Genomic DNA, 23,715 nt, shown 5'->3' with positions numbered 1-23,715 from the left:
TCTGTACTGGTACCCCCTGTAAGAGCCTCCACATTGACTCTGTAACGGTACCCCCTGTATATAGCCTCCACATTGACTCTGTACCGGTACCCCCTGTATAATCCTCCACATTGACTCTGTACCGTCCACATTAACTCTACCGTACCCCCGTAGCCCCCCCCACTGTATCTGCTCCACTTGCTCTTACTGTACCCCCCTGTATAAGCCTCATTACTCTGTACGGTACCCCTGTATATAGCCTCCACATTAACTCTGTACCGTACCCCCTGATATAGCCTCCACATGACTCTGTTCTGGTACCCCCCCTGTATATAGCCTCCACATTGACTCTGGTACCGGTGAACCAACTGTAATATAGCCAAATCCGCATTGACTCTGTACCTGGACCCCCCTGTATATAGCCTCCACATTAACTCTGTACCTGTACCCCCTGTATATAGCCTCCACATTGACTCTGTACCGGTACCCCTGTATAAGGTCCGTCCATCTCCCATTGACTCTGTACTGTACCCCCTGTATATAGCCTCCAACATGACTCGTTACCGGTACCCCCCTTGTATATCAGCCATCCACATTGACTCTGTAACAGTACCCACTGTCTATATCTCCACATTGAATCTTAAACGGTACCCCCTGTATATAGCCTCCACATTGACTCTGTACCGGTAGCCCCCCCTGGTTATATGCCTCCACATTGACTCTGTTACGCGGTACCCCCTGTACTATGCCATCCACATTGACTCTGTACCTGTACCCCCCCTGTATATAGCCTCCACATTGACTCTGTACTGGTACCACCCTGTATATAGCCTCCACATTGACTCCTGTACCAGGTACCCCCTGTATATTACGTCTCCACATTGACTCTGTACCGGTTAGCCCCATATATGATATCCCACATTGACTCTGTACCGTACCCCCCTGTATATAGCCTCCACATTGGGGGACTCTGTACCGGTACCCCCGGTGTATATAGCCTGCCACATTTGACTCTGTACCTGGTACCCCTGTATATAGCCCACATTGACTCTGTACGCGGGTACCCTGTATATAGCCTCCACATTGACTCTGTACTGGTACCCCTGTATATAGCCTCCACATTGACTCTGTACCGGTACCCCCTGTATATAGCCTCCACATTGACTCTGTACCGGTACCCCCTGTATATAGCCTCCACATTGACTCTGTACCGGTACCCCCTGTATATAGCCTCCACATTGACTCTGTACTGGTACCCCCTGTATATAGCCTCCACATTGACTCTGTACCGGTACCCCCTGTATATAGCCTCCACATTGACTCTGTACTGGTACCCCCTGTATATAGCCTCCACATTGACTCTGTACCGGTACCCCCTGTATATAGCCTCCACATTGACTCTGTACCGGTACCCCCTGTATATAGCCTCCACATTGACTCTGTACCGGTACCCCCTGTATATAGCCTCCACATTGACTCTGTACCGGTACCCCCTGTATATAGCCTCCACATTGACTCTGTACCGGTACCCCCTGTATATAGCCTCCACATTGACTCTGTACCGGTACCCCCTGTATATAGCCTCCACATTGACTCTGTACCGGTACCCCTGTATATAGCCTCCACATTGACTCTGTACTGGTACCCCTGTATATAGCCTCCACATTGACTCTGTACCGGTACCCCCTGTATATAGCCTCCACATTGACTCTGTACCGGTACCCCCTGTATATAGCCTCCACATTGACTCTGTACCGGTACCCCCTGTATATAGCCTCCACATTGACTCTGTACCGGTACCCCCTGTATATAGCCTCCACATTGACTCTGTACCGGTACCCCCTGTATATAGCCTCCACATTGACTCTGTACGGTACCCCCTGTATATAGCCTCCACATTGACTCTGTACCGGTACCCCTGTATATAGCCTCCACATTGACTCTGTACCGGTACCCCCTGTATATAGCCTCCACATTGACTCTGTACCGGTACCCCCTGTATATAGCTCCAATTGACTCTGTACTGCGTACCCCCATGTATATAAGCTCCACATTGACTCTGTACCGGTACCCCCTGTATATAGCCTCCACATTGACTCTGTACCGGTACCCCCTGATATAGCCTCCAATTGACTCTGTACTGGTACCCCCTGTATAAGCCTCCACATTGACTCTGTACCGGTACCCCTGTATATAGCCTCCCACTTGACTCTGTACTGTACCCCTGTTATAAGCCTCCACATTGACTCTGTACCGGTACCCCCTGTATATAGCTCCACATTGACTCTGTACCGGTACCCCCTTGTATATAGCCTCCACATTGACTCTGTACCGGTACCCCCTGTATAAGCCTCCACATTGACTCTGTACCGTTACCCCTGTATATAGCCTCCACATTGAATACTGTAACCGGTACCCTGGTATTATAGCCTCCACATTGACTCTGTACCGGTACCCCCTGTATATAGCCTCCACATTGACTCTGTACCAGGTACCCCATGTATATAGCCTCCACATTGACTCTGTACCGGTACCCCCTGTATATAGCCTCCACATTGACTCTGTACCGGTACCCCCTGTATAAGTCAATCCACATTGACTCTGTACCGGTACCCCCTGTATATGCCTCCACATTGACTCTGTCCTGTACCCCCTGTATATAGCCTCCACATTGACTCTGTACCGGTACCCCCTGTATATAACCTCCACATTGACTCTGGTACTGTACCCCCTGTATATAGCCTACACACTGACCTCTGTACCGGTAACCCCCTGTATATAGCCTCCACATTGACTCTGTACCGGTACCCCCTGTATATAGCCTCCACTTGACTCTGTACCTGTACCCCCTGTATATAGCTAACACTGACTCTGTACCGGTACCCCTGTATTATGCCTCCACATTGACTCTGTACCCTGTACCCCCTGTATATAGCCTCCACATTGACTCTGTACCATGTACCCCCTGTATATAGCCTCCACATTGACTCGGTACTCTGATAACCCCCTGTATATAGTCTCCACATTGGAACTCCTGTACCAGTACCCCCCTGGATATAGCCTGCCACATTGACTCTGTAGCTGTACCCCTTGTATATAGCCTCCACATTGACTTGTACCTGTACTCTGTACCAGTACCCCCTGTATATAGCCTCCACATTGACTCGTACCATGTACCCCCTGTATATAGCCTACCACACTGACTCTGTACCGGTAACCCCCTGTATATAGCCTCCACATTGACTCTGTACCTGTACCCCCTGTAATAGCCTCCACATTGACTCTGTACCTGTACCCCCTGTATATAGCCTCCCACATTGACTCTGTACCTGTACCCCCTGTATATAGCCTCCACATTGACTCTGTACCTGTACCCCCTGTATATTAGCCTCCACATTTGACTCTGTACCTGTACCCCTGTATATAGCCTCCACATTGACTCTGTAACCTGTACCCCCTGTAATATAGCCTCACACTTGACTCTGTACCATGTAACCCCCTGTATATAGCCTCCACATTGACTCTGTACCTGTACCCCCTGTATATAGCCTCCACATTGACTCTGTACCTGTACCCCCTGTATATAGCCTCCACATTGACTCTGTACCTGTACCCCCTGTATATCGCCTCCACATTGACTCTGTACCTGTACCCCCCTGTATATAGCCTCCACATTGACTCTGTACCTGTACCCCCTGTATATAGCCTCCACATTGACTCTGTACCTGTACCCCCTGTATATAGCCCCACATTGACTCTGTACCGTAGTACCCCCTGTATATAGCCTCCACAATTGACTCTGCTACCTGTACCCCCTGTATATAGCCTACACATTGACTCTGTACCGTACCCCCTGTATATAGCCTCCACATTGACTCTGTACCTGTACCCCCTGTATATAGCCTCCACATTGACTCTGTACCTGTACCCCCTGTATATAGCCTCCACATTGACTCTGTACCTGTACCCCCTGTATATTAGCTCCACATTGACTCTGTACCGTACCCCCTGTATATAGCCTCCACATTGACTCTGTACCTGTACCCCCTGTATATAGCCTCCACATTGACTCTGTACCTGTACCCCCTGTATATAGCCTCCACATTGACTCTGTACCTGTACCCCCTGTATATAGCCTCCACATTGACTCTGTACCTGTACCCCCTGTATATAGCCTCCACATTGACTCTGTACCTGTACCCCTGTATATAGCCTCCACACTGACTCTGCTACTGGTACCCCCTGTATATAGCCTCCACATTGACTCTGTACCTGTACCCCCTGTATATAGCCTTCCACATGGACTCTGTACCTGTACCCCCTGTATATAGCCTCCACATTGACTCTGTACCGTACCCCCTGTATATAGCCTCCACATGACTCTGTACCTGTTACCCCCCTGTATATAGCCTCCACATTTGACTCTGTACCTGTACCCCCTGTATATAGCCTCCACATTGACTCTTACCTGTACCCCTGTATATAGCCTTCCACATTGACTCTGTACCTGTACCCCCTGTATATAGCCTCCACATTGACTCTGTACCTGTACCCCCTGTATATAGCCTCCACATTGACTCTGTACCGTAATACCCCCTGTATATAGCCTCCACATGACTCTGTACTGTACCCCCCTTATCATAGCCTCCACATTGACTCTGTACCTGTACCCCCTGTATATAGCCTCCACATTGACTCTGTACCTTGCCTACCCCCTGTATATAGCCTCCACATTGACTCTGTACCTGTACCCCCTGTATATAGCCTCCACATGACTCTGTACCTGTACCCCCTGTATTATAGCCTCCACATGACTCTGTACCTGTACCCCCTGTATATAGCCTCCACATTGACTCTGTACTCGTACCCCTGTATATAGCCTCCACATTGACTCTGTACCTGTACCCCCTGTATATAGCCTCCACATTGACTCTGTACCTGTACCCCTGTATATAGCCTCCACATTGACTCTGTACCAGTACCCCCTGTATATAGCCTCCACATTGACTCTGTACCTGGTACCCCCTGTATATAGCCTCCACATTGACTCTGTACCTGGTACCCCCTGTATATAGCCTCCCACATTGACTCTGTACCTGGTACCCCCTGTATATAGCCTCCACATCTGACTCTGTACCGGTACCCCCTGTATATAGCCTCCACATTGACTCTGTACCGGTACCCCCTGTATATAGCCTCCACATTGACTCTGTACTGGTACCCCCTGTATATAGCCTCCACATTGACTCTGTACTGGTACCCCCTGTATATAGCCTCACATTGACTCTGTACTGGTACCCCCTGTATATAGCCTCCACATTGACTCTGTACCGGTACCCCCTGTATATAGCCTCCACATTGACTCTGTACCGGTACCCCCTGTATATAGCCTCCACATTGACTCTGTACTGGTACCCCCTGTATATAGCCTCCACATTGACTCTGTACTGGTCCCCCTGTATATAGCCTCCACATTGACTCTGTACCTGTACCCCCTGTATATAGCCTACACACTGACTCTGTACCGGTAACCCCCTGTATATAGCCTCCACATTGACTCTGTACCTGTACCCCCTGTATATAGCCTCCACATTGACTCTGTACCTGTACCCCCTGTATATAGCCTCCACATTGACTCTGTACTGTACCCCCTGTATATAGCCTCCACATTGACTCTGTACCAGTACCCCCCTGTATATAGCTCCACATTGACTCTGTACCTGTACCCCCTGTATATAGCCTCCACATTGACTCTGTACCTGTACCCCCTGTATATAGCCTCCACATTGACTCTGTACCAGTACCCCCTGTATATAGCCTCCACATTGACTCTGTACCTGTACCCCCCTGTATATAGCCTCCACATTGACTCTGTACCTGTACCCCCTGTATATAGCCTCCACATTGACTCTGTACCTGTACCCCCTGTATATAGCCTCCACATTGACTCTGTACCTGTACCCCCTGTATATAGCCTCCACATTGACTCTGTACCTGTACCCCCTGTATATAGCCTCCACATTGACTCTGTACCTGTACCCCCCTGTATATAGCCTACACACTTGACTCTGTACCGGTACCCCCTGTATATAGCCTCCACATTGACTCTGTACCTGTACCCCCTGTATATAGCCTCCACATTGACTCTGTACCTGTACCCCCTGTATATAGCCTCCACATTGACTCTGTACCTGTACCCCCTGTATATAGCCTCCACATTGACTCTGTACCAGTACCCCCCTGTATATAGCCTCCACATTGACTCTGTACCTGTACCCCCTGTATATAGCCTCCACATTGACTCTGTACCTGTACCCCCTGTATATAGCCTCCACATTGACTCTGTACCAGTACCCCCCTGTATATAGCCTCCACATTGACTCTGTACCTGTACCCCCTGTATATAGCCTCCACATTGACTCTGTACCTGTACCCCCTGTATATAGCCTCCACATTGACTCTGTACCTGTACCCCCTGTATATAGCCTCCACATTGACTCTGTACCTGTACCCCCTGTATATAGCCTCCACATTGACTCTGTACCGTAATACCCTGTATATAGCCTCCACACTGACTCTGCACTGGTACACCCTGTATATAGCCTCCACATTGACTCTGTACTGGTACCCCCTGTATATAGCCTCCACATTGACTCTGTACTGGTACCCCCTGTATATAGCCTCCACATTGACTCTGTACCGGTACCCCCTGTATATAGCCTCCACATTGACTCTGTACTGGTACCCCCCTGTATATAGCCTCCACATTGACTCTGTACCGGTACCCCCTGTATATAGCCTCCACATTGACTCTGTACTGGTACCCCCTGTATATAGCCTCCACATTGACTCTGTACCGGTACCCCCTGTATATAGCCTCCACATTGACTCTGTACCGGTACCCCCTGTATATAACCTCCACATTGACTCTGTACTGGTACCCCCTGTATATAGCCTCCACATTGACTCTGTACCTGTACCCCCTGTATAAAGCCTCCACATTGACTCTGTACCTGTACCCCCTGTATATAGCCTCCACATTGACTCTGTACTGGTACCCCCTGTATATAACCTCCACATTGACTCTGTACTGGTACCCCCTGTATATAGCCTCCACATTGACTCTGTACCGGTACCCCCTGTATATAGCCTCCACATTGACTCTGTACCGGTACCCCCTGTATATAGCCTCCACATTGACTCTGTACCGGTACCCCCTGTATACAGCCTCCACATTGACTCTGTACTGGTACCCCCTGTATATAGCCTCCACATTGACTCTGTACCGGTACCCCCTGTATATAGCCTCCACATTGACTCTGTACTGGTACCCCCTGTATATAGCCTCCACATTGACTCTGTACTGGTACCCCCTGTATATAGCCTCCACATTGACTCTGTACTGGTACCTCCTGTATATAGCCTCCACATTGACTCTGTACCTGTACCCCCTGTATACAGCCTCCACATTGACTCTGTACTGGTACCCCCTGTATATAGCCTCCACATTGACTCTGTACTGGTACCCCCTGTATATAGCCTCCACATTGACTCTGTACTGGTACCCCCCTGTATATAGCCTCCACATTGACTCTGTACTGGTACCCCCTGTATATAGCCTCCACATTGACTCTGTACTGGTACCCCCTGTATATAGCCTCCACATTGACTCTGTACCTGTACCCCCTGTATACAGCCTCCACATTGACTCTGTACTGGTACCCCCTGTATATAGCCTCCACATTGACTCTGTACTGGTACCCCCTGTATATAGCCTCCACATTGACTCTGTACTGGTACCCCCTGTATATAGCCTCCACATTGACTCTGTACCTGTACCCCCTGTATACAGCCTCCACATTGACTCTGTACTGGTACCCCCTGTATATAGCCTCCACATTGACTCTGTACTGGTACCTCCTGTATATAGCCTCCACATTGACTCTGTACTGGTACCCCCCTGTATACAGCCTCCACATTGACTCTGTACTGGTACCCCCTGTATATAGCCTCCACATTGACTCTGTACTGGTACCCCCTGTATATAGCCTCCACATTGACTCTGTACCGGTACCTCCTGTATATAGCCTCCACATTGACTCTGTACTGGTACCCCCTGTATATAGCCTCCACATTGACTCTGTACCGGTACCCCCTGTATATAGCCTCCACATTGACTCTGTACCGGTACCTCCTGTATATAGCCTCCACATTGACTCTGTACCGGTACCCCCTGTATATAGCCTCCACATTGACTCAGTATCGGTACCCCCTGTATATAGCCTCCACATTGACTCTGTACCGGTCCCCCCTGTATATAGCCTCCACATTGACTCTGTACCGGTACCCCCTGTATATAGCCTCCACATTGACTCTGTACCGGTACCCCCTGTATATAGCCTCCACATTGACTCTGTACCGGTACCTCCTGTATATAGCCTCCACATTGACTCTGTACTGGTACCCCCTGTATATAGCCTCCACATTGACTCTGTACCGGTACCCCCTGTATATAGCCTCCACATTGACTCTGTACTGGTACCCCCTGTATATAGCCTCCACATTGACTCTGTACCGGTACCCCCTGTATATAGCCTCCACATTGACTCTGTACCGGTACCCCCTGTATATAGCCTCCACATTGACTCTGTACCGGTACCCCCTGTATATAGCCTCCACATTGACTCTGTACCGGTACCCCCTGTATATAGCCTCCACATTGACTCTGTACTGGTACCTCCTGTATATAGCCTCCACATTGACTCTGTACTGGTACCCCCTGTATACAGCCTCCACATTGACTCTGTACTGGTACCCCCTGTATATAGCCTCCACATTGACTCTGTACCGGTACCTCCTGTATATAGCCTCCACATTGACTCTGTACTGGTACCCCCTGTATATAGCCTCCACATTGACTCTGTACTGGTACCCCCTGTATATAGCCTCCACATTGACTCTGTACCGGTACCTCCTGTATATAGCCTCCACATTGACTCTGTACCGGTACCTCCTGTATATAGCCTCCACATTGACTCTGTACTGGTACCCCCTGTATATAGCCTCCACATTGACTCTGTACTGGTACCCCCTGTATACAGCCTCCCTTGTTATTTTACTGCAGCTGTTTAATTATTTGTTACTTTTTATTTTCTATTTTTTACCTAACACTTATGTATATGTTTTTTCTTACCTTCTTAAATCATTATTGGTTAGAGCCTATAAGTAAGCATTTCACTGTAAGGTCTACACCTGTTGTATTCGGCGCACGTGACAAATAAACTTGGATTTGATTTGACAGTTTATTATATGCGTATTGTAATGACAACTTTCCCAATCCAATAAATAATCGAATAATAAATGCAGAACTGAGTATCAGTACACCATTCTGTGAGGCATTATCTACAAAGAGGATTTGATGGATGGACAAGCCTTAAAAATCATTTAATATTCCACCATGTTTTCTTTTGACAAAGAATGTCCACAGTTAGTCATCAAATACTTATTGATCTTATGAATAATGGACTGAACGTTATATAATATCACTGAAAACACAAGAGTATTACATTTCCTATGGAGAGTATTACCGTGACACAGTGCTGAGAGGTTTTTAACGGTGACTGAAACGTGAAACGTGAGTAGCCCTTACCTTCTCTCGGGATAATGGTTCCTGTGGTCGACCAGACCTTTGGATCGCACAATGTCAGACAGCTTGGAGGACAGGAGACGGTTGTCTCTCTCGATGGTGACCAGCCTCTCATCTTGTAACTGATCGATAAAAATAGACGTAATGGCAGACATATCTCATTAAAAAAAAAATCTGATATTGACATTTAACCAGTTATATGCCACTTCAGGTGACAGGTTATATTTCACTATATCTTGACATTCGAACCTTTGTTGGTAATGACTGTGCTATCAGTAGACATTTATGACTGATATAGGCATACATTCTAATGTTTCAGATATTGAATGCCTATGTGAGACATACACATTGTAGTTGTACGGATACAGTAGCAGTTTTACAATTATTTTATACCCTTGTCTATGGCCATTTGTATGGCTATGCTAGATGAAAATATCTGTTTGTCTGTATACATGATTTCACTTTATCTACTGTATGTCTTTCATATAGAGTCTGCAATGAAACTAAATGTCCTACTGCAATACTTTTTAACCTATAGTAACAATAATGGTGTGATAGCACACTGCGTATACAAAACATTAATCTTTCCATGACACAGACTGCAGGTGAATCCAGGAGAAAGCTATGATCTCTTATTGATGTCACTTGTTATATCCACTTCAATCAGTGTAGATGAAGGGGAGGAGACTAGTTAGAGAAGGATTTTTAAGCCTCGAGACAATTCAGATATGGATTGTGTGTGTGCCATTCAGAGGGTGAATGGGCAAGACAAAAGATGTAACTGCCTTTGAACGGGGTATAGTAGTAGGTTACAGGCACACTGGTTTGTTTCAAGAACTGCAACGCTGCACAGTTTCCCTTGTGTATCAAGAATGGTCCACCACCTAAAGGACATCCAGCCAACTTGACACAACAGTGGGAAGCATTGGAGTAAACATGGGCCAGCATCCCTGTGGAACGCTTTCGCAAATGCTCCATGCTGCATGCTCCGATGAATTGAATCTGTCCTGGGGGCAATAGGCGGAGTTTGCAACTCAATATTACGAAGGTTTTCCTAATGTTTGGTATACTCAGTGTATGTTTATTTTAGTTTTTCCAGGTCAATTTATTTTATGAACAAATATATATATTTTCAACCACTACTGTAAGGTAACATCATCAGGCCATGTGTTACGTCTGCTCCATCTCTGGCGTACGACGTTGCCAGAGTAATAACCACCCGACCTGGGATTCATCATTACGCACTCCTGGCACTCATCATTACGCGCACCTGTGAATCATTATGATTCACAACTGGACGCCATTACCTTCATCAATTCCTCCCCTTTATACGTATGTCACTCTCCCAGGTTCACTAACCAGTTGGTGTTGTCCTTGTGTCTCGATGTACTGCCTTATGTTAGTGTTCTTGGTGTTGATGTTTTACTAAAACTTTTCACCTGCACCTGCATCCGACTCACCGCCCCGTCATTACACCATTGTCACCAGTGTGTGTGTCCACTGACCTGGAGTTTCTTGAGTTTCAGCTGAACATGTGCAGGTGTTCTAATGCCTTTAGTGTCCACAATGGGCCTGGCCGTACTCAGCTGGAGGTGATGTTAAGTTAATGTTAGGTTGTTATGGAAGTTAATTATGTAATCCATTGTTGATTTACTTCATTAATTTGGTGTGTGTAAGTAATGCTTCTGATGATCATCCAGGAGGAAAATAAAATGCCTGATGATCAGGCATGTGACAATATGCTTTAATGAATTAACACCTTAATAAATATGCACATGTATTCACTTGTGTACTTGTCTACAGACATATATATGTGTGCACGTATAAATACACAGGCACAAACAGACACATTTATCTCATACCTTATTCCTATGCTCCTCATATCTGGTCTGGTCCCATTTTTTCTGCAGGTACTTGTTCGTTGCAGGTTTCAGTGGTTGGTATGACTTGTGCATGTTTCAATTGTGTAGCTCTGGGCTTTCTGGCACTTCAGGGCACCTGCCAATAAATCCCCCCACCGCTCCTCCTCCTCCCCACACACACGCCCCACTCTCCAAGCAGGAGGTCCGGCTCAGGCTCGCTCGGCCTAAGGCAGTTACCATGGCGCCATGACTCACCTGTATCTCCCTCACTAATGCTACTGTTTCTAATGTGGGCAGATTGTATGTCAATGAATTATTAGTGGACTGACTTACTCCCCAGTGGCTTCAATAAAAAGCTGCTCTACTCCAAACACAGGCCCTGAAGGCAAAGGCTGCCACTAACATCAATGTCTGTTTACGAAAAAAAGAATGCACTCACTACTGCAAGTTGCTCTGGATAAGGGCATCTGCTACATTTTTTTACCTTTATTTAACTAGGCAAGTCAGTTAAGAACAAATTCTTATTTTCATTGATGGCCTAGGAACAGTGGGTTAACTGCCTGTTCAGGGGCAGAACAACAGATTTGTACCTTGTCAGCTCAGGGGTTTGAACTTGCAACCTTCCGGTTACTAGTCCAACGCTCTAACCACTAGGCTACCCTGACACCCCTGAACGTTTAAATGTTTTACAAACTGGAGTCTAATTCATCAAAAAACCTCAGAGAACTTAACACTTGACACATCCACATGACTATGGATGCTATATTTTGTTTAAAAAAATAGATGTACCACAAAATGCCAAATGGTGACATCTAGATTGTTTGAGCACATTTTCCAGAATCATTATTCTCTTTTTCAAAATCATTTCTGTAAGAAAATAGATTATGTTGCAGTTTTCGGTTGTTGAAGAACCAGATCTTAAACCATTAATACATTTTAATAGCTACGAATTGCTGTGCAACCCTTTGTACACATATTGCATTAATATGAAAGCTGTACAGTTATACTGTATAATGAGACTAGTATAGAAGTCCCATCAACCAACTCAGCCTCATCATATGCAGAGATGTTATTTTCAGTGTTATTAGGTTGTTCATGTACAGTTTTAGGAAAAGGTAAGTGTTGTTGGCCAAAGTCAGACATTAAACTTCCACTATTTACATTCCATCCCTAGGTGGCAACAGGTGCTTGGAGACCATCAGCAAGGCTTGAGAAGAAGTGAGTAATTACCATAAGTACAGATGCTGCTGTAATGTTACAATTGTAAAAAGTTTTGGACAAGTGGCAAGTGTTTGTTGAATGAATAAATATTTAGCAGCTGAAGAGTCAAGATGAAGCATGTTGTGATGATGGGAATCAAGTTCCCAAGTTCCTGGAGTGCCCTGTAAGGATGAAGGAGGTCGCAGTAGCTAGGATCAGGGCTATCCAGCAGATCTCCTATGTGGAGGCAGTGAAAATAGCTGAAGGAGTGAGTGTAGATGAGATGGAAGGGAATGTCCCACAGTCGGCAGTGAATGCCATGCAGGAGAAGGATCCCGACACACTAACAGTGAAGAAGGTGGACTTTGTTGCGTTTATAGGGCAAGTGATAAATTGCACTAGTCAAACTAATAATAAAAAATCAAAGAAGTTAGAAATCATTGTGAAGGCGGCAAATAGATACCTGAATCTCCAGGACTCCAGCCAAAATGTTACAGGGAGTACTGAATGAAGAGGTTCCTCCCCTCCCTGGTTTCTGAGCCTGTGTAGGGATCTGAATAGATATTTAAAACCTGACGGAAGGAGTATGTATTCTTTTTTTGTTTGGGGTAGTAGCGTGAATTTGTTCAACCAAAACACATTATGTTTCTGGGGTATTTTTTACTGCCCCGTACAGTAGGTGGCGGCAATACACCTAATGAGTGTAGTCTATCTACAGTCGTATGAAAAAGTTTGGCCACCCTGACAATTTCCACGATTTCCATTTATAAATAATTGGGTGTTTGGATCAGAAATTTAACTTTGATCTATCAAATAACTGATGGACACAGTAATATTTCAGTAGTGAAATGAGGTTTATTGGATTAACAGAAAATGTGCAATATGCATCAAAACAAAATTAGACAGGTGCATCATTTTGGGCACCCCAATAGAGAAATCACATCAATATTTAGTAGAGCCTCCTTTTGCTAAAATAACAGCCTCTAGACGCTTCCCATAGCCTCTAATGAGTGTCTGGATTCTGGATGAAGGTATTTTGGACCATTCCACCTTACAAAACATCTCCGGTTCAGTTCAGTGCCGAGCATGGACAGCCCGCTTCAAATCATCCCACAGATTCTCAATAATATTCAGGTCTGGGGACTGGGATGGCCATTCCAGAACATTGTACTTGTTCCTCTGCATAAATGACCGGGTAGATTTTGAGCAGTGTTTTGGGTCGTTGTCTTGTTGAAATAGCCACGTAACTTCAACTTTGTGACTGATTCTTCAACATTATTCCCAAGAATCTGCTGATATTGAGTGGAATCCATGCAACCCTCAACTTGAACAAGATTCCCAGTACCGGCACTGGCCACACAGCCCCACAGCATAATGGAACCCCCACCATATTTTACTGTGGGTAGCAAGTGTTTTTCTTGGAACGCTGTGTTCTTTTGCCGCCATGCATAACGTCCCTTGTTATGACCAAATAACTCAATCTTTGTTTCATCAGTCCACATAACCTTATTCTAAAATGAAGCTGGCTTGCCAAATGCGTTTGCATACCTCAAGCGACTGTTTGTGGCTTGTGTGCAGAAAAGGCTTCTTCCGCATCACTCTCCCATACAGCTTCTCATTGTGCAAAGTGCGCTGAATTGTTGAACGATGCACAGTGATACCATCTGCAGCAAGATGATGTTGTAGGTCTTTGGAGGTGGTCTGTGGGCTGTTTTTGACCACTCTCTCCATCCTTTGCCTCTCCAATATTTTACTTGGCCTGCCACTTCTGGCCTTAACAAGAACTGTGCCTGTGGTCTTCCATTTCCTCACTATGTTCCTCACAGGGGACACTGACAGCTTACATCTCTGCAATAGCTTTTTGTAGCCTTCCTCTAAACCATAATGTTGAACCATCGTTGTTTTCAGGTCATTTGAGAGTTGTTTTGATGCCCCCATGTTGCCACTCTTCAGAGGAGAGTCAAAGAGAACAACAACTTGCAATTGGCCTCCTTAAATACCTTTTCTCATGATTGGATGCACTTGTCTATGAAGTTCAAGGCTTAATGAGCTCACCAAACCAATTGTGTGTTCCAATTAATCAGTGCTAAGTAGTTACAGGTATTCAAATCAACAGAATGACAAGGGTGTCCACATTTTTGCATAGCCTATTTTTCACATCTGATTTAATTTCATACAACTTAATATTGCTACACTAAAAATCTTTGTCTGGACAATACCCCAGTACTCAGTTTTTATTAGAAAAGGAATGGCATTCCACTGTGGTCATTTTCTGTGATGACAGAGTAAGTTATTATGCAGCCTCAGAGGGGTGCCCAAACCTTTTCATACGACTGTATAAACCTCAAAGAAAAAGAAGAAGTGAGTAATTGCTCACAGGTGTGAGTGATGTAGCGTCACGAGACAGTGTTTTAGTAAATCCAATGACTTATGTGTGGGGTGAAGGGAAGATGGTGGAAGTGGATGCTGAGTTTGAATTAAGCAGCTTGTCAAGCTAATTTGGCGAAGACTAATGTTTTGAACGGACAACACTAGTATCGAAAACTGGAACAAAAAAGCAAATGTCTAAAATTGGAGTGGAAGATATGAGTGGGTACTGGCGCCTGGATCAGCTCTGTTTTATGAATCCATTTTGCATTTGTTTTCTTATGGGTGCATTCGAACCAAAACACACAGCGGGGCAGGTGGCTTCGTCGTATCATTCTCTGATTACATGCAGTGGCAGGTGCAGTGAACATCGCCAAGTTCGAGCCTCACCCCGTTGATGACAAAGACGATTCTGACCCTGTGGGAGTGAGATTTTTGGAGCGAATGGATCCTTGCCTTCTGGCTGATCCATATGTGGTGCCAGGTTGGGTGGAGAAGTGTCTGGGGACTGTTGAATCAGTGAAAGTAACTAAAAGTAGACTTGTGGTGATTTTTGTTGTTTCCTCCGCCCAGAGGGAGTGGGCGTTCTGCACCACGCTCGTCTGGACAAGACCTGTGTCTTGCTTTACTCTCCAGAGCGAGGTGCCGTTGAAAGAAGTGAGAAATGGGGTGGCATTAAGTGTTGAGGAGGATCAACTGAAATAGAATATTCCCGGTATCTGTGACGCCCGCCGTTTGATGCAACATAGACCCGGTGGAGAGCATGGTGAAACAGAGAACACACCGTCTGTCCTGCTGAGTTTTGAATCTGAGATTTTGCCTGACAAAGTCAAGTTAGGATGTGTCAGTTATCCTGTGAGAGCTTGTCTCGAACCCATTACGGTGTTTTAGGTGCCAAGCTTATGGTCATGTTGTAGCACTTTGAAGGAGGAAGATTCCTAGATGTGAGTAGGAGGGCATGAGACAAAGGAATGTGTAGTACAGATGGTAAAAGCTGTGTGTATTAAAGGCCCAAGGCAGCTGTTTTTATATCAATATAATTTCTGGGTAATAAAGAAGTGCCTTTCTGTAATAGATTTATTAAAATTGGCAAAAATAGCTTTTTGTTAAGCAAGAATTTTGCTAGTATCGTCTGTTCTGAGTGGAGAGGGGAAAACTAGCTGTTTTTGGCAGAGGTTTGAAACTCTCTTTATCATTGGTCTATTAACCAATTTGCTGCATGGTGATGTCAGCATGGAAAGCCGAACTCCCGCCCATGCAAGCCAGCTGATTAGAAGATCCGGAGTAGATAATATTTTTTTACCAACACGTTGACAGTATTTGTTTCAGCAGCTGTTGTACAATATGATACAAAACACAGGAAATACTGAATTTGGACTGCATTGGACCTTTAACTGTAGGGGCTACCCATGTTGCTGGAGATCAAATGTGCCCAGTGAGAGAGAGAGGCAGGTTGAGGTTGACAGGGTCAGAGTAGTAAAGAAGGTTTTGTATGCTGAGGCAGTGAAGAAAGTAGAAGAGGACGAGGGTTCCAGGATCCAAGAGGATCCCTGTGAGTAGGCCGAGGCCAATAGCGTGATAGGAATAACATACTTCAGTAAGGTGGCTATCAATTGTACCGCAGAAATTAAACTTAAATCACAGAAAATAGATGTGGTAGCATCTGCAGAGGAGTACTTGGGTATACAAGATTTACTGCAGAAGAAATACAAGGTGTGTTACAGAGTGATTACATTATACAAGCGCCACTTGCCAAGTCACGCTAGCCTCGCCCTCATGTGGGCTCCCTCACACATGCTCGCATCTCTCAATGGCAGTGGTGGAAAAAGTACCCAATTGTCATACTTGAGTAAAAGCAAAGATACCTTCATAGAAAATGACTCAAGTAAAAGTTAAGTCACCCAGTAAAATATTACTTGTGTAAAAGTCTAAAAGTATTTTGGTTTTAAATATACTTAAGTATCAAAAGTAAAAGTACAAATCATTTCAAATTCCTTGTATTAAGCAAACCAGACGGCACCATTTTATTTTTTATTCACGGATAGCCAGGGACGCACCCACTCTCAGACATAATTTACAAATGAAGCATGTGTTTAGTGAGTCTGCCAGATCAGAGGCAGTAGGGATGACCAGGAATGTCATCTTGATAAGTGTGTGAATTAGACAATTGTCCTGTCCTGCTAAGCATTCATAAGGTAACGAGTACTTTTGGGTGTCAGGGGAAATGTATGGAGTAAAACATTCATTATTTTCTTTAGGAATGTAGTGAACTAAAACTTAAAGTTGTCAAAAATATAAATATTAATGTACAGATTTTTTATTTAACTAGGCAAGACATTTAACCTCTAGCGTCTAGCAATCCCGTATCCGGGAGCGGAATTATAGCCTCAAGCTCATTAGCATAACGCAACGTTAACTATTCATGAAAATTGCAAATGAAATGAAAGAAATATATTCACTCACAAGCTTAGCCTTTTGTTAACAACACTGTCATCTCAGATTTTCAAAATATGCTTTTCAACCATAGCTACACAAGCATTTGTGTAAGAATATTGATAGCTAGCAGAGCATTAAGCCTAGCATTCAGCAGGCAACATTTTCACAAAAACAAGAAAAGCATTCAAATAAATAATTTACCTTTGAAGAACTTTGGATGTTTTCAATGAGGAGACTCTCAGTTAGATAGCAAATGTTCATTTTTTCCCAAAATATTATTTGTATAGGAGAAATCGCTCCGTTTTGTTCATCACGTTTGGCTAAGAAAAAAAATGCAGTCTCTACAACGCCAAACTTTTTACCAAATTAACTCCATAATATCAACAGAAACATGACAAACGTTGTTTAGAATCAATCCTCAAGGTGTTTTTCACATATCTATTCGATGATAAATCATTCGTGGAAGTTGGGTTTCTCCTCGAAGCAAACAAAAAATACACGCAGCTGGAGATTACGCAATAATTGCAACGGAGGACACCAAGCGGCCACCTGGTAGATAAGGTCAACCTTCCAATGATTTGCCTACAAATACGTCACAATGCTGTCAACACCTTGGGGAAACGACAGAAAGTCTAAGCTCATTCGTGACCCATACACAGCCATATAAGGAGACATTGGAACACAGCGCATTCAAAATCTGGGGCACTTCCTGTATGAAATTTCATCTTGGTTTCGCCTGTAGCATTAGTTCTGTGGCACTCACAGACAATATCTTTGCGGTTTTGGAAAGGTCAGAGTGTTTTCTTTCCAAAGCTGTCAATTATATGCATAGTCAAGCATCTTTTCGTGACAAAATATCTTGTTTAAAACGGGAACGTTTTTTTATCCATAAATTAAAAGAGCGCCCCCTATATCCAAGAAGTTAAGAACAAATTATTGTTTACAAAGACAGCCTAGGAACAGGGGGTTAACTGCCTTGTTCAGGGGCAGAACGAGAGATTTTTACCTTGTCAGCTCGGGGATTCAATCTAGCAACCTTTCGGTTACTGGCCCAATGCGCTAACCACTAGGCTACCTGCTACCAGATACCCTAAATAATTACTTAAGTATTACTTTCAAGTATTTTACACCACTGCTCAACGGTCTTCCCACCGGATGTTTCACCATGCGATGTGGCTGTATCGTGTGAACGCAATGTAAATGCACACATTCCTCCAATTCTAATGTTGTGGTCATCTGACAATGACTTGACAATGTGCATGAAGGTGCCATTGAAAGTGTGTTCCCTCAGTCACATTTGAGATTAACTCAACTATGTATAACGGTAATAAATATTTCAGCTGAAGTTGATGCTGATAGAGTGTTTTCTGTAATCGCTTCTGACAAACTATCATCAGCTAGCAACACCCTCACAGCGATGTGTGTGTTTACAGTAGATCCCAGCTGACAGGAAATGGAAAATCTCTCAGCAGGCAGCTGTCTGAGGAAGTCTCAGGACAAATAATTCTTCTACTTCAGACACCTCACAGTTAAGTGTGTGTGTGTGTTCTCACAAAACAGCAGCAGTGAAGCGGTAAATTCGTTTTGGCTCATGCTTAGATGAAAACAGATTTTGACAGATTTTTCCTTGTGGTTTAGGGCGGAGCAGTTGCCACACCAGGCTGTGATACAGCCTGACAGGACGCTCTCAATTATGGATCTGTAAAAGTTAGTCAGGGTTTTGGGTGACAAGCCAAATTTCTTCAGCCTGTTGCGCCTACTTCATCACACTGTCTGTGTGGGTGGACCATTTCAGTTTGTCGTTGATGTGTACGCCAAGGAACTTAAAACGTTCCATTTTCTCCACTGCTGTCCCTTTGATGTGGATAGGCGGGTGCTCCCTCTGCTGTTTCCTGAAGTCCACAATCATCTCCTTTGTTTTGTTGATGTAGAGTGAGTGGTAGTTTTCCTAACACCACACTCCGAGTGCTCTCAACTACTCCCTGTAGGCTGTCTCAGCAATGTTGATGATCAGGCCCACTACTGTTGTGCCTTCAGAAAACCTGATGATTGAGTTGGAGGCGTGCATGCCACGCAGTCTAGGGTGAACAGGGAGTACAGGAGGGGGCTGAGCACGCACCCTTGTGGGGCCCCAGTGTTTAGGGTTAGCGAGGTGGAGATGTTGTTTCCTACCTTCACCACCTGGGGGCGGCTCGTCAGGAAGTCCAGGACCCAATTGCACATTGCGGGGTTGAGACCAAGGGCCTCCAGCTTGATGATGAGCTTGGAGGGTAGTATGGTGTTGAATGCTGAGCTGTAGTCAATTAACAGCATTCTTACAATAGGTATTCCTCTTGTCCAGATGGGATAAGGCAGTGTGATGGCGATTGCGTCATCTGTGGACCTGTTTGGGCGGTCTGCCAACTGAAGTGCGTCTAGGTTGGCCGGTAAGGTGGTGGTGATGTGATCCTTGACTAGCCTCTCAAAGCACTTCATGACGACAGAAGTGAGTGCTATGGGACGGTAGTCATTTAGTTCAGTTATCTTTGCCTTCTTGGGTACAGGAAAAATGGTGGCCATCTTGAAGCATGTAGGGACAGCAGACTGGGATAGGGGGCGATTGAATATGTCCGTAAAAACACACTAGCCAGCTGGTCTGCGCGTGCTCTGAGGACGCGGCTAGGGATGCCGTCTGGGTCAGCAGCCTGCGAGGGTTAACACGCTTAAATATTTTACTCACGTCAGCCACAGAGAAGGAGGAGGGGATGCAGTTCTTGTTAGCGGGCCGCGGCGGAGGCACTGTATTATCATCAAAGCAAGATGGCGTCGTGGTCAGATTTGCCAAAGAGAGGGCGGAGGAGGGCTTTGTGTTCATCGCGGAAGTTAGAGTAGCAGTGGTCGATTGTAATACCCCCGTGCGTAGTGCCATCAATATGCTGATAGAATTTAGGTAGCCTTGTTATCAAATATGCTTTGTTAAAATCCCCAGCTACAATAAATGCAGCCTCAGGATATATGGTTTCCAGTTTACATAGAATCCAGTGAAGTTCCTTTAGGGCTATCTTGGTGTCTGCTTGAGGGGGAATGTACACAGCTGTGATGATAAATGATGACAATTGTCTTGGAAGGTAATACGGCCGCCATTTGATTGTGAGGAATTCTAGGTCGGGTGAGCAGAAGGACTTGAGTTCCTGTAATCATAACAACATACACCATGAGTCGTTAATCATGAAGCATACACCCCCGCCCTTCCTCTTCCCAGAGAGTTGTTTATCTCTGTCAGCGTGATGCATGGAGAAGCCCAGGGGTTGAACTGATTCCGACAACATATCCCGAGAGAGCCATGATGTTACATACTCTGATGTCTCTCTGGAAGGCAAACCTTGCTCGAATTTCATCTACCATGTTGTCAAGAGACTAGACATTGGCGAGTAGTATACTCGGGAGTGGTGGGCGATGTGCAAGTCTACAGAGCCTGCTCAGGAGGCCGCTCCATCTGCCCCTGTTGTGGCACCTTGGTCTTGGGTCTGCTTCTGGGATTAGATCCATTGTCCTGGGTTGGGTGGTGGTCCAAACAGAGGATCCACTTTGGGAAAGTTGTATTCCTGGTCGTAATGTTGGTAAGTTGAGGTCGCTCTTATATCCAATTGTTATTCCCGGCTGTATGTAATAAGACTTAATGTTGGGGCTAGGGGGGCACAAGGAGTTCCCCGAAGGGAACACGCCCTCCCATTCAGCTGATAAAAATATTATTTAGAAATATTTAACTTTCACACATTAACAAGTCCAATACAGCAAATGAAAGATAAACATCTTGTTAATCTACTCATCGTGTCCGATTTTTAAAATGTTTTACAGCGAAAACACAACATATATTTATGTTAGATGACCACCAAATTCAAAAACACACAGAGCGATATTTCACAGTCACAAAAGCATAAATATAGATAAAATGAATCACTAACCTTTGATTATCTCCATCAGATGACACTCATAGGACATCATGTTATACATGTATTGTGTGTTTTGTTCGATAATGTGCATATATATATAAAATAGATCTCAGCGTTACGTGCAGAAATGTTTTAATTCCAAAACATCCGGTGATTTTGCAGAAATACTCACAATAAACATCAATAAAAGATGCAAGTGTTATTCACAGAATTAAAGATAAATGTATCCTCTATGCAACCGCTGTGTCAGATTTTTTTTTAAACTTTACAGAAAAATAATAATCTGAGAACGGTGCCCAGAACCCAAAGAAATAGCCGCTATTTTGGCGTCAACAGAAGCTACAAAAAACACAGAAGGCAGTTCCAGGAATCCCAGTTCGACAATAAATGACTCATAAAGTTACAAAAAGCCCATAATTTAGCCACTTGTTGTTAGCTTATTCAGCCCAGCATTCAATCCTCAAAAAGCACGAGCAATTCCTCCAGACAAAAACTCAAAGTTCCGTTACAGGTCGTAGAAACAAGTCAAATGATGTATGCAATCCATATTTAGGATGTTTTAAACATTAATCAGCAATAAGGTTCCAACCGGAGAATTTCATTGTCTGAAGAAAAGCATAGGAATGGTAGGACACTCTCGTGACCGCGCGTAATGAGACCGAGGCTTTCTACCAGACCACCCACACAAAGAGCTATTATGAGCCCCTCCTTCATAGTAGAATCATACAACCAGAATCTAAAGACGGTGACATCTTGTGGAAGACCTAGGAAGTGCATTCTCATCTATATCTAAGGTGGACATCCAATGGCACTGTTTTCTATATTGAGTTCTCACTTGCTGTTTGGATTTCTTCTCAGGTTTTTGTCTGCCATATGAGTTCTGTAATACTCACAGACATAATTCAAACAGTTTTAGAAACTTCAGAGTGTTTTCTATCCACCATCTGGGAAAGAGTAGGAGGCCGTTTACTCTGGGCACGCCTTTCAGCCAAAAGTGAAAATACAGCCCCCTAGCCTCAACAGGTTTAAGATTTCCTGGGGTAACAATGTAAGAAATAATACTTAAATAAGCAATATACTGCATAGTTTCCTAAGGACTCGCTAGGCAACTATCTCTGTCGACGCCATCTTCCAATGCCTTGATGTCTTCACTGTTATTCTACACTGTAGAAAATGGTAAAATAGAGAAAAACCCTTGAATGAGTAGGTGTGTCCAAACTTTTGACTGGTACTGTATGTAAGTGTTTTGTCTGTAATGTATTTTTCGCTATGTGTCGGACCCCAGTAAGACTAGCTGTTGCCATTGGTGTCGGCTAATGGGGATCCCAATAAATCTAATCAGATCAAGATTGGACTTCCCGAATTTAGTATTTTCACTGTTACAGAAGTCTACATTATTCGTAGGTTTGTGTTATTCCACAAAGATCTAGCGCTGCAGTGAGTTGGGGGCTGTATAACTCTGTGACGTAGCTCCGGCTCTTGCTCTCTGAGTGAGAGGTGCGCGCTTTGACAGACAGTCCAACAACGAGTCAGAGGGGTACAGACACATTTTCCAAATTTGCCATTATTCCCCTTTGACACACTTGTAAATCTTACTCAAGTTGACCACAGAGATCGAGAGCCTATCTAATGTGTAATTTTGGCATAATCAACATACCTTTTAAAGTAATTATAGTTTGGACATTTCACAAAGGAACCTTTAGTCAATCAACATCCCTATTCCTAATTGTGGGCACATTACAGTACACCTCTTGCAATTCCTTTCATGGCCCATAGAGGGTGTACTCCACCATCACTTTCAGTTGAAGCACAAGGCAGCCATGTTTTGCAGCTGAGTGAATAGGAAAGCCTTTGGCAGATTCTCCCAGCGCAAACCAACCACTAAACAGCTATCACTCAATGATCTGGTGCTGCTTCTGTTCTTTAAGTTTATCTCTCTAGACTTGTCTTTTCTCTAGGTATCTACTTATGTTATTATGGACTTAGCAGATAAAATAGCAAGGCAAAACCATAGCATCTGAGAGAGAGAAAGAGACAGAGCGAGAGTACTGATGTCGGTTCTTGATTCCTTATTAATCAATGAGGTTAAGCTCACTGTGGCTTCAATCTGTGTTTGGTTCTTTCTGCTATAGAACACCTGCACATACACAAACGCTTTTCCCAACATATCTCATGCAGCTACTGTACATCTCCAATAAGTCTTAAATCTTTAATAAGGATGAATGTTTTATTGGCTCATTTCCTGTCTCATTTCCTTCTCGGTTTGCCTTGAAAAAGAGAGAAGAGAAAATGT

General features: G+C 44.6%; 1 protein-coding gene across 1 annotated transcript in view; it reads right to left on the bottom strand.

Annotated features, from left to right (window-relative positions):
- Positions 1-11,587, bottom strand: part of si:ch211-284k5.2 (uncharacterized protein CFAP97D1) — a 32,252-nt gene extending 20,665 nt beyond the window's left edge. The window contains exons 1-3 of the mRNA XM_031801918.1: positions 11,488-11,587; positions 11,131-11,211; positions 9,629-9,747 (exon numbers count right to left, since the gene is read on the bottom strand). Of these exons, the coding sequence (XP_031657778.1) occupies positions 9,629-9,747; positions 11,131-11,211; positions 11,488-11,580 (293 nt within the window). The 5' untranslated portion in view covers positions 11,581-11,587. The remainder of the gene's footprint in view (positions 1-9,628; positions 9,748-11,130; positions 11,212-11,487) is intronic.
- Between the last annotated feature and the right edge of the window lie 12,128 nt (positions 11,588-23,715).

The sequence above is a fragment of the Oncorhynchus kisutch genome, linkage group LG22, assembly GCF_002021735.2.
Source record: "Oncorhynchus kisutch isolate 150728-3 linkage group LG22, Okis_V2, whole genome shotgun sequence".
NCBI lineage: Eukaryota > Metazoa > Chordata > Actinopteri > Salmoniformes > Salmonidae > Oncorhynchus > Oncorhynchus kisutch.
This window is presented reverse-complemented; position numbering and strand designations above follow the sequence as displayed.